Source organism: Psammomys obesus, unplaced genomic scaffold (genome assembly GCF_907164565.1).
Source record: "Psammomys obesus unplaced genomic scaffold, mPsaObe1.curated_primary_1811, whole genome shotgun sequence".
NCBI classification, from domain to species: Eukaryota; Metazoa; Chordata; class Mammalia; order Rodentia; family Muridae; genus Psammomys; species Psammomys obesus.
Genome location: NW_026585797.1, coordinates 29,381,294 through 29,394,238, shown reverse-complemented (window position 1 = coordinate 29,394,238; position 12,945 = coordinate 29,381,294). Strand labels below are relative to the sequence as shown.

The window sequence follows — 12,945 nt, the reverse complement described above, 5'->3', positions numbered from 1 at the left end:
ACAGACCATGACTATGACGGGGACAGCCCACCTGGTTGAAGGAGGAGTCACTATCAGAGCAATTGTCCGTGCAGCAGCTGCTACTCTTCTCGTTCTGCATTCTCCTCTGCCTGTCCTGACTTCGTGTCTCATCTTCTTCAAACTTGTTGATCATGGACTCTACCACCACCATCATGATGTTCTTCAGGGAGTGCATCATTTCCTTATACCTTTAAAGTCAATGTAGACTTAATAAATCAACTCAAGACACTGGACTAAAGTTTTCTATGAAAAAAAAAATAAGAATATAATGCTAACAAGGAAAATCTAAGTTTCTGTTTCATAAAAAAAATGGAAAAATAGGCTAGTGAAATGCCAGGAGTGTACAGAGAAACCCTGTTTCAAAAAACAAAAAAATCCAAAAGCATATTATTCCTTATAGTTTTTCACTAGAAATATGAAATAATGTGGTACAAATTAGCACAGTTCTAAGCCAAGCTGTCCCAGGGACATATATTCCTGTCGCTAGCAACACAATGATTGCCATGCTTTCAAAAGCCAGGCTACGTTACAGTTCCTTTGTGTCCCTTGTCTCATTTCTGTCTCTTCTCCACCTTCCGTTCTTCATATCTACTCATGTATACAGGCACCCATAGCCCCAACTGAGACATTCTACATTTTCTCAGGGTCTAAGTAAAGTAGTTGGTTGGTGCTTTCAAAGAAAAGCCACAGAGCCAGTCATCAGTGGTAGCAGGAACAGGCTTCCTGGAATAAGACTTAAAACTGGAAAAATTCTACATTTCCTCAACATTACAAGTCTACAAATGTCTCCAAAAGAGAAAACTTAAATTTTAAGGCATACTATTTCATGTGTTTGGGTGTTTTGCCTGATGTGTTCACAGGACCTGCAAGGATGGAAAGGGAGATGGGTCCCTTGGAACCAGCCTGTGCTCCATGGTGAGTTCAAGGACGGCCTGAGCTGCACAGGAATGCCCTATCAGAAGGAAGGAGGGAAGAAGGAAAGTGCCCTGGTAACCATTAAGGCATGGTGGCACAACCCTTTAATCCCAGCACCCAAGAAGCACAGAGAAATATATCTCTGTAATTTCAATGCTTAGCCTGGCCTATAAAGCAAGATCTGGGCCAGCCAGTGCTACATAGTGAGATCCGTATCTCAAACAAACAAAGAACAGTTCTCTTCTTCCACAGCGATTGCACAGTAGCAAAGCTATGCCCTCAGCACCTTTGTAGTTAGCTGTGTTCACATGTGCACCATGTTGTCTCCATTCCTTTTACATTTACAGTCTGGAGATCTAGCTGGATGTCATGTGCCTTTAATTCCAGCCCTCCAGAGGGAGACAGAAAGATTTAGTTCAAGCTTGCTTGAAACGAAGAAAGAAGAAAGGATGAGGGAGGAAGGGAGGGAGAGATGGATGGAGGGAAGAAGAGAATGAAAGAGGGACAGAGGGAAGAAAAGAAAGGAGGAGACAAAAGAGGAGAAGGATGGAGGAAGGAAAAGGAGGACAGTCAGACAGACAATTTGTTAATTAATAAAAAAGTGTAAAGAGTAAAACATGAGGATTATTGAACCCTAGAAGATCTCCAATTTCCATTTGAATACAACTGTTTCTAGCAGAAATATTTTTAAAGACTACCATGAATTCTTCTACAGGAACTACCATGAAAATGGTCAGAAGGGAAAATAAGAGCAGTGATCATTTAAAAATCTACATAGCTCATTGAACTGGAATGCAACAGCAGCTACTGTAGCTTTTAGAAAGCAAATGGAAGCAGATACACACTATGGATGGTACCCATAGCCAACTATAATGGTTAAAGAAATATTGAAATAAAAACTAGGGAAATAAAAAGAAAATCAGATTAACGATGAAAATCTGCCTAAATGTTTCCAAATTCATTAAATAATGTAAAACACCTAAAAGGAAGCTCTTCTGTGTGCCAATATTGAAGAAATAAACATTAAAATGTTTAATTAGTGAGATGGCTTGTAATTATTACAATAAAAATGTTCTGTTGCCCCATGAGCTCTAAGTAATTTCTCAAGAACCACAAAAGAATTACTTTTAAGGGATAACTCTGTACAACTTAAAATCTGTCATCCACAGTTCAAAAAGCACCAAGACAAACCTTCATTAAGTCCTTTTAAGTTTTTGTGAAGTAGTTATTAGTTTTAAATGTTATGCATGGATGAACTAAAGTAGAAAAATTAAATAGCTTGCCCAAAGATGTTTTTAAATAATTTCCTAAGAGTGTCATATAAAACTCTGCACTAATCATTAAAAGGCTTCTGTCTGACAAATTTCAGTATTGTTTTTGGGATAAGCCGCTAGAAACAGACTACTAGGTATTAAAATATTGTCCAAAGATTGACAGAACTCCTTTATTCTCTCTATATTTTAAGAAATATGGTTCTCTAAATTTTTAATAAATATAGAGAAAAAATTCCTATATTTTTAAGAAATTTTAACTCCTGGGCTTTACTCCATATGTTAATAGTTTGAACCCCCTATTAATATCTATACACTGCCTTTTTCCCAACGAGTAACAACAACATATAGTACTTTTCACAAAAGAACTCATGTCCAGACTAACTTTTTATATGTAGTTTAAAAAGACGTTAGAGACTACGATCAGAAGGAAGTAGAGGAGGACCTCCCCTATCAGTGGACTTGGGAGGGGAGAAGGGAGGGAGCTACAGGGGGGATACAAAGTGAATAAAGTGTAATTAATAAAAATTAAAATAAATTTAAAAAATTATAAAAAAATAAATAAATTAGACTTAATGCTTTACAATGCAGTAAATAATAAATACTCAAGTACAAATTCTAGTATCTCTGACTCTGCAGTTGGCAAATATTATTATCTGTGATAGTTTAAATCAAAATGGCCCACAGTGGGTTCATGTATTTGAATCCATGGTTCCTAGCGAATGGAATTTTTCACAGCAATAGAAAGGAGCTAAGATGTTATTTTATTGACCTAAACTGACTTTCCATTAGATAAAATTTTACTGAAACATATGCATATTCTTTCCATTATGTATTATTTTTGGCTGTTTTCACACTGTTGATAAAACATACAGTTGGTCAATCCTAAAATGCTTATTATATGTCCCTTTATAAGAAGCACTTGCCAACCATGCTGTAAGGGATGGCAGAGTAAGACAACGAAGGGAACCTGAGACCCTGGATGAGGACACTGAACAGACCACCACCCATTCACCACACATGTGCTCCTGAAGGAAAATTAATTTCTTTGGAGCTTATGTTCTGATGCTTCTTTGTTATAGTTATTCATTACATATTTTTCCTAATATATTTCTTCCTTGGTATTTCCATACAGCCTTTTCCATACATCATAGCACTTATCACAGTGAACTGAAACTGTTTAGTTTCCATTTCAGAGAGTGTCCAACTCTGCTCTTTACACTATAGATTAGTGAAGGGTGGAAAATATCTTATTCATCTTTACAGTATATTATATTGTAGTTGCTCATTCAATGTATGAACAGCACTTGACATATAAAGAAAAAAGAGGTGAGAGTTACTGCTAAAGACACTTTTGGCATCAGACTGTTTTCTTTTGCTAAAACTAAACTTGAGCCTAGGTAAATTAATAAAGAAGTGTATCTTATAGTTTGAGGTGTAACAAGCTTGAACCAGTTTCTGTACAGCTCTGGTCAAGACTTCATGGAAAACAGCGCACAAATAACAAGACAGTTTGAGAAAGGTACAATATGACAAGACCAGAGCCAGTGGGAAAGGAGGGGACAGTCTTATTTTATAACAACTCCATCGCTTTCTCCGTGGCGAGCATGCAGTCTTGCTCACTCTCTTACGAGAACTTATTAGAGTACAAGAACTGCCTTAATCCCCTCCGAGACAGCTGTCTTCAATGACCTAATTTTCTTGTATTTTCCCTCTCTTCAGGGCTCTATGACCTCCTAATTCTGCCACATTGGGGGCCACAATTCTAAGACTGTTAGAGAATAAACAACATTTAAAGTATTGTAATTTTGTAACGCAGAACTGACTGTAGAAAAACGGGTGAGGAGAGTGTGCAGAGAGCTGAAGGCCAGCCCTGTGGAATACATAGTAGATCCCCATGTTTACTCTAAAGCAGTGCTTCTCAACCTTCCTAGTACTGTGAGGCTTTAAAACAATTCCGCATGTTGTGGTGACCCCCAGGCACAAAATTACTTTGTTGCTACTTCAAAACTGTAATTTTGATACTGCTATGAATCATTAAGTAAATATCTGATATGCAGGATGTCTACTATGCGACCCCGGTGAAAGGGTCGTTTGATTGGCTGAGGGGTTGTGACAAACAGGCTGAGAACAACTGCTCTGTAGAACACAAGGGACACAGCTTAGGGGTAACTGTCAAGAAATCCTAAGGAGGGAGCAGCAGAACCTGGAGGAAGTGTGCTCCTAACATACCTGGCCTGCAAAAGTGCTAGGACCCAAGGGAATTACCAGAAACCCCAGAACACTGAGGCTGCAGAGTCAAGACCTCCAACTCTCCCTTCCACCACACAGCACCATGTGGAACAAGAGGGATCTGAGGACCTCGCCATTCAACTAAGCGCTGATGTATCAGCAATTCACTCTTTCTATTCCTTATTTTGTGCTATTTAATTTTCATTTTGTATATGGTTCTGCTTTTGCTCATATATTGCACAGTTAAGTTAGGGGAGTCCTCTTTATGTTTCTCCACCCAGTTTATCCTTCAGATACATCCCGCACACTCCCACCTGTATTCCTACCTCTTCTTTCCTCCAATCTAGCCCCCACTCTTTTTACTTTTTAATCATAACCTCCCACAGCTATAACTATCTCTGAAGGCTGTGGACCCTACCAGCATCCCAACTTCTCTTTCCTACCTAATTACCCACCTTACTGTTTTTCTTTTCAAAGTCAATCCAATACTTAATCCTTATCCTTTCCTACCCTACTTCCCTCCCAAACCTAATTGTATTAACTAAAATCTTTCTAAACTCTGTACTGTCGTTGGATATTTATCCCCCACAAGTATTAAAGACAAGGGGGTGCCTAGTATTAATTGTCCAGCACAACATTTAAATAGTGGAAATATCAAACAGGCGTGGCTGCTGCTGTAGTTCCTGTCCTACTTAGAGAAAAACGTACGAGTTTCAATCAGGCACACTGAGCTCTGGTACTGAGTAAATATTTTCTGAACTAGACACTCAATTCTGCTACATAAATGCCAAATACTTAAACTGAAAAAAAAAATATATATATGGCTGATGCTAACAACAAACCAAGCTCAGAAATAACAGCAGTGATGGTGTGCAGTGAGAGTGAGAGCCAGTCACAGGAAGAAAATCAAAGGAATGACCACAAACAGGTATGTACTCATGTGTGTCCAAAGAAGAAGACAGTTCCAGATTGAGAATACAAACAACTGAATGAAATAAAGGAAATGCAAAATATCAGAGAGAGATTCAGCAAAGAGATAGAAATACTGAATAAAAATGAAAGCTGAAATGCTAAAAATGGAAGAGCTAATAAAGCAAATAAAAAGCACTGTCCCACAAACAGCATAGATCAAGGAGAGGACAGAATATCTGAGCTCGAACACAGAGGTGAGAAACTGCAGCAATCAAACAAGGAAATGATAAAATAACGAGTTCAGTAAGAATTACAAGATATGCATAACACTCTGGAAAGACCTAATTTAGAGATGATAGATATAAAATGAGAAGATTCTAATTGTACATACATAGAAAATGTTTTAAGAATTACAGAAAAAAAAAAAAGAATCCCCAGAATTAGGAAAGGATATGCTAACTCATAGAGACATGGCGTGAATTTAGGATACCAAAATAAACAAGATGAGAACATCTCATCATCATGTTATAGTTTGAACACTAAATAAATAGAGCAAATTAACTATTGAATGTAATAAGAGAAAAGCACCAAATTGCAAAGACAAGTCCATCAGAACAACAACAAATACCAGCTAAAACTTTAAATCCAGAAGGCTCTGTACTTTAAGTTCTCAAAGACAACTGCCAACCCAAATTCCTATACTAAGCAAAGCTGTTTGTCATAAGTGACAGAAAAATAAAATTCTTCCATGACAAAAATAGGCTAATAAAAAGTTCTGATCTATAAGACACTTCTATAGAAAACACTTAAAGGAACCCTTCTAATTGAAGAAAAAGAAAAACTATGCACTAGCCACAGAATAAACAAGACTAGAATAATAGTGGAACAATGAGGAAGAGGAAAAGCCAACACTACAAAATGGCAGAAATCAATACACACCTTTTAGTAATATTTATGATCTCAATTCTCCAAGCAAAAAGCAAAAAGCCATAGGATGAATCAACAATGAGGAGCATCAACCTGCTGCCTACAGGAAAACCATCTGAGCACAAAAGGCAGAATAACCTAGAGTAAAAGGATGGAAACAGGTGTGTAAGCAAATGGACCTAGGAAACAAGCAAACATCACTGTTCTAAATGTCGAACAAAACAGACATCAAAGGAAAACTAATAGGAAAGACAGGCATGTCACTTCCTCCTGGTGAAGGGAACAATCCATTGGAGACACTATAAATTCAAACATCCACTCCCAGAACAGAGATACACTCAGTTTCGTGAAATAAATCTTCTTAGCTATGAGGTCGCAGACTTAGCCTCGCACAACAGTAATACCTGATTTCAATAGTCCACTCTCATCAACAGACAGGCCAATAGCAACAACAAAAACAGTAAAGATGAACTAGGTGATATCACAGATCAAAGATGGCACATGTGGACTCGACAGGTATCTTCAGAACATTCGATCCAAATGCTGTAGAGAATACATTCTTCTCAGCAGCCACTAGAACTTTTTCCAAAATAGATAACATACTAGGATACAAAGCAAGTCTCAACAAACACAGGAAAATTAAACCATTCCTTGTATTCTATCTGATCACAATGGAATATGACCACAAACCAAAAGCAATAAAAACTGGAAAATATACACCAATTCATGGAGAACAGACCACAAATCACAGAATGATAGATGGGCTTTAAAGAAGTCAAGACGGGACCTCCCCTATCAGAGGACTTGGAGAGGGTCATGGGAGGAGATGAGAGAGGGAGGATGGGATTGGGAGGGAATGAGGAAGGGGGTTACAGCTGGGATACAAATTAAATAAAATGTAACTAATGTAAAAAAATAAAAAATTAATTTAAAAAAAAGAAGTCAAGATAAAAATAAAAAAAATCCTAAAATCAAGTGAAAATGAATGTACAACATACACACACACACACACACACACACACACAACACAATCTAGGCCATACAATTTAAAAAGTCTTGATACAGAAGATGAGGGAGGAAGGGTGGGATTGGGAAGGGTAAGGGAGGGATCTACAGCTGGGATACAAAGTGAATAAACTGTAATTAATATAAAAAATAAAAATTTAATTAAAAAAAGTCTTAATACAGAAGTGTATAGTTCTAAGTACTTCAGTTAGTAAATAATAGAGATCAAAAAAAAAAAAAAACTTAATTACATACTTTACAATCCTGAAAAAAAATAAAATAAAAGTAGCCAAACTGGGAATTATGATCAGGGGAAAGAGGTGCTCACTAGCCCCTACTACTAGCTACAGAAGTACTGACGGCTAATGGCTTCTAGAAGAAAAACAATTTTCTTTAAACCTGTGACCCCCAGTTAGTAGGTCCACCACGCTCTGGTGAGTGGCCTCACACTAACGTATGGGCAGTTCTAATTGTACTCAATGAGGTTACATACTAAAATCAGAAATAAGAAGTTGAAAGGGTGGAAGGATGACAGCGGTGTATCTGGGATAAGTGTGGATAAATATGAGAAAAATACATCATATGCATGTAGGAAATTCTCAAGCAGTTAATAAAACATATTTTTAAAAGACCAGGGCAGAAATCAGTAGTTAACGCAGGGATGGTTCTTTGAAAAGATATGTAAGGTTAACAAACCCTTAGCCAAACTAAAGAACGAAAAGACTCAAGTTGTTAGGTTTTACCTTGAAAACATCACCTATTAAAATTAGATAAAAGGAGTAAATAAATTTCTAAATGCATGTGACCTACAAAATTAAACCAAGATGAGGTAAACCATTTAAATAGTTCTACACTAAGTAGTGAGGTTAGAACAGTGATTTAAAATATCCCAACTAAAGAAAGGTCCAGACTCAAATGGATTGATTCATGGGTGAATTTCATAAAACCTTTGAAGAAGAAATAACACAATTGCTCCTCAAACAAGTACATAAAATAGGAAAGGTAGGAACACGATGAGACTTTTACAAAGTTTGCACACTAAAGAAAAGACAGCATCTTCAAAGGGGGCTGGAAAAACTAAATTTCTACAGTTAGCAGAATGAAACTAAATGATTTTATCTCTGTCTGCACAGAAGTCAACTCCAGGCCAATAACTACAAATGAGATTTCAAGAAACGCAAAGGATAAGAAACTGACAACACAGTGAAGTGACAGCCTACATAATGGGAGAAAAACCTCTGTCAGCTACATATCCTACAGAGGATTAGCATTGAGAGTACATAAAGAATTCAAAAAGTAAATATCAAAACATACAACTAAGTCCAAGAAAACTAACAAAAAGGAGCCATGAACCCAAACAAAAAGTTCTCAAAAGATAAAAATTCAAATGTCTAATAAATACTTTAAATTGCTCAACATTGTCAGCTAGAAGTGAAATGGAAGATAACGCTAATTTGAAATTCCATCTTACCCATCAGAATGACTATCATCAAGAAATCAAATGACAAGTATTAGTGACAATGTGGGGGAAAGGAACATTTACCCACCAGGAATGTAAACTGGTGCATGCACTGTAGAGATCAGTGTCAAAAGCCCTCAAAAAGCTAAAAATAGATTAACATATACTCCAGCCATGCAATTTCTGGGCATATATCCAAAAGACTCTATATTCTATTACAGAGATATTTGCACGTCCATATTCATTGCTGCTCTATTCACAACAGCAAGGAAGTTGAATCAGCCTAGATGTCTAACAACTGATGAATAGATAATGCAACTGTGAAAATTAAACCAAGTATATGCAATGGAATCTTTTTCATCTATAAAGAAAGAAAAAATTTCCAGGGAAATGAAACTGGAAAATACTACATTAAGTGATGTAGCTCAGACCTAGCAAGAAAAATATCACATGTTTTTTCTCATATGTAGATCCTAGAATTTAATTTTTAGATCTGTGATAGTGACTTGGAGTATCGGCAGAGGTCAGGAAGCCAGAAGGAGCCTGTGTAAAGGGGACGTTAGAAGTCCTATAGGCTGAGGAGATGTATGTATTATAAAATGCATACAGAATGTTCTGGTCATACTCACTCTTTAGATTCCTGGGTTCTTTTGGTAACATGCTGTACAATGGTGTCATAACCAGGTTCCTCATCCTGATTTTGATCAGATGTGGATTTTTCCATTTCTTCTTCAATCATAGACCCCAACGTGTTACATATGTGCTGCCTAAGGTATTTCACAAATTCATAGCTGAAACAAACATAGAAATAAAATGTAATAAATATCACCATCTCACTTATTAATTGGATCCAAGAAATTGAGCAGACAAAGGCCTGTAAGCTTTTTTTTTTTTTTTTTTTTTTGCCTTGTCATTAAATAACAAATGTTGGCAAAAGCACCTCCAGCCCCTAAATCTTTTGTCTTATTTATCTGGAGAGTGAAGACAGGGGAGCAGGGTTTCTCTTTGTAGCTAGGCTGGACTCAAACTCAAAATCTCCCTGCATCAGCCTCCTAAATCTGGGGATTAGAGGTGCACAGCACCATGCAAGTTAGACTGAGGAATCTTCCTACTTAAGTAAAACGCCTGACCAACTGGCCTTGGTACAGTGCAGTCACATTGCTGAATGAAAGTGAGAATCCTAATTAGAAACAATTCACTGCATAGTGTTTCCTTCTGCTTTGGTATTAAAATTTCCTTTCAATGACACCAGAAACTATTTAACACACTCTCCTGCAGCTGAAGGTGGAGCCCAGTATTAAAAGATCAAAAAAGGTATAGAAAAAAAACTTTTAATGTCCTTAAAGATGCAGATCTAAACCTAGTATATAGGTGTTTTGCTTTGTTCTGTTTTGTTTTGGGGGTGTTTTTTGTTGTTGTTGTTTTGTTTATTGTTGTTGTTTTGATCAAGAGAAAAAACACCTGGAAGCCACCACATCTCAGAAGCAGCTCAAAGCACACAGCCGTAGGTCTCACTGTTTCCTCCAGTAATGAAAACCTTTCTTTTACATAGGAAAATATTACTGAGTATCATGTTCCCACAGTTCCTTCTCCAGTGTTATTACCTACATTTCCCAAGAAAACTCAGTGATTGCTCTTCCGTGATAAACTTGTGACTGTCTCAGAATGCTGATACAAAACTACAGAAAACCAAAACCTACACTTCATAATGCCATGTATATAATTATAAAATATCATGTACATTATAAAACATTATCACATATGACATTAAGTTATCATATATGATATATATGCACATAAAATAAGTACTCTCTCCCCTTCTAGAGGCCTCAAGTATCTTCTGCTATATTGAAGGACAGAAGGAGAACACAGATTTACAGCTTAGAGAGAAAACCAATAGAGCCTATTGAAGGAAAGGACAGGCAGGTATCTCCACGTGACAAATCTTCTCTAGGATGGTATTGCTTATACTAGTTTCTCCCCCACAATGACCTCATTTACCCCCATTTTGGTTCATTATGCCACAAATTGCATTACTCCCTAACTCAACTGTCTCCAATATCATCTTCTTGCTATCCCAGAAACTCGGTAACCAAATAAGCTTTTTTAAAATGTGGAATGAAAAAAGGGAGATGTAACCGCACAGCTTGTGAATATTAATGTGAATGTTAACAATAATATGTAAATTAGCTTGAAAATCTAGATAAAATTGGAAAATTCCAAAATCTAATACTAAAAATACTTGATTACTTACTATTTTTAAACCACAAACGTGTCATGTGTGGTGGTGTACACCTGTCATACTAGCATTTCAGAAGCAGATACAAGTGGATCTCTGAGTTTCAGAATAGCCTTGTCTACATAGCAAGTTCCAGGCCAGTCAGAGCTACATTGTGAGATCCTATCAAAAAAAAAAAAAAAAAAAAAAAAAACACTAAACAAATGGATATGTAATGTGTCCACTTTTATTTGAGAATGTGACAAACTTTTTATTGTGCTTTTTATGTAATAAACCTGTGACCAAAAAATGACTGCGAGTATATCTAAATAATAGTATCATCCAATAATTTTGATTAACAACGACTTAATATGATAATAAGTGAAGACAAAGGAAACCATAAGCACAACCATAAACTTAAAAAAAAAAAAATCAAGCTGGGCATGGTGACAGAAACGCCCACCCCTTGGGACACTGAAGTAGAACAGTTTCCAGGCTAGTCTGGGCAACACAGCAAGCAGGTCTCAAAAATCATGAATATTAAGTTAGAAACTCTACAGTGATTCTTTCTATATCTTTTTAAAATTCCCTTGAGAAGCTGAGAAAACTTAAAAAAAAAAAAAAACTGCAAGTAGGCATGGCCTTTTACATAGAATATTAAAGCACTGAAGAACCCCCTAATGCCCATTTCTAGAAAAAGTGAACTTCGGGATATCCAGAAGTCAATAAAAGCAACATAAAACGCCTCCCATCACTCATGAAGCTCTGGGTTCCATCCCGTGCACCAGAATGAATACAAAAGCAACATCACAAGAAAATGTGAGACAAAACGAAAGGCAAGCATTTGATATTAAAAAGCTACAACTAACCATAAACAGGGCACCTGCAAATAGACTTTGAAGCTGAGAGGCTTAACTCATTATATAAACAAACTCCAAAGAAGCATCTAGATCTCTAAGGATCTTTAAGTTTAAGAAGCGTTTACACTGTTAAAGGTCCTTCAGGTAGCACTTAACAACTTCCTTTCTCTGGGTTCCTCCATGCTGGACGTCCTGGCTCCTATCAGTGTATGCAGGGCATTTGCATAGGCGCCCTACCTGCCCTAGAGGCACCTAGACCTGCTTCAGTATGGGAGTCCCTTGCAGTGTTGAATGACTACCTACCGCAGACAGTGAGGTAACAGGCGAAAAACCAGGGATGGGAGGGAGAGGGCGGACACTACTTTTAGGTAATGTGAAAGGAATCACTTTAAACGGTTAATATTTCAGATTTACAATTGATGTTCTTAAGCTGCGGTGACAGCAAAGAACATACAGGCAGAAGAGGCTCGAGAAAATCAGCTTTAAAAAAAAAAAAAAAAGAGAGAAAGAAAAATAAATTCGGCACTGGGACAAATGAGGGGGGTGGAGGGACCATCAATTAGCTATTTTACCAAAATTCAAATGAATCTCTATCTAGATCACTTTCGCCTTTCCTGGACCAGTGGTTTGTTCGCTTAAAAACTTAAACTCGACTTTACTTGTGGAAATTTTCGTCAGTTTCCTCCAGCCTCAAGAGGATCTCTTCTGCGCACTCCAAGGAGGGAGCGCCGGTGATTTTCTCCTTCACGCTCTGGAACAGCTGCCGGAGCATCGCCTGCAGCATCACCTCATCCTCGCTGGAGAAATGGGCCATCCTGTGCGGCAGTCAAACCTCGGTACCCTCTGCGGGGTCGCCACCAACATAGCGCACTGCGCACGCGCGACACGGCCCAATCACGGCCGACGCCCAGCGTCGTTCCCTGGGAAACCACAGCCAGCGCCGGGGGGCGGGGCCGGGGCTGAGTGGTGACGCGAAGCAAGTCCAGGCCCCGGGGTTGGAGAGCAGGAACCGGCTGAGGCCTCGTTCGATGCCGGAGGTCCGTAGGTACCAGCAGAGCTCAGGCGGACCCCCGACGTGAACCGCAGCCACTTCAGGGTCTGCGGGGCGGGCCTGACGGGAAACGC

The 12,945-nt window shown here is 38.0% G+C and overlaps 1 protein-coding gene across 1 annotated transcript in view; it reads right to left on the bottom strand.

The window, feature by feature from the left end:
* The window catches only part of Tbc1d32 (TBC1 domain family member 32), a 233,866-nt gene extending 221,189 nt beyond the window's left edge, over nt 1–12,677 (bottom strand). The window contains exons 1-3 of the mRNA XM_055599402.1: nt 12,480–12,677; nt 9,372–9,533; nt 32–209 (exon numbers count right to left, since the gene is read on the bottom strand). Of these exons, the coding sequence (XP_055455377.1) occupies nt 32–209; nt 9,372–9,533; nt 12,480–12,634 (495 nt within the window). The 5' untranslated portion in view covers nt 12,635–12,677. The remainder of the gene's footprint in view (nt 1–31; nt 210–9,371; nt 9,534–12,479) is intronic.
* Between the last annotated feature and the right edge of the window lie 268 nt (nt 12,678–12,945).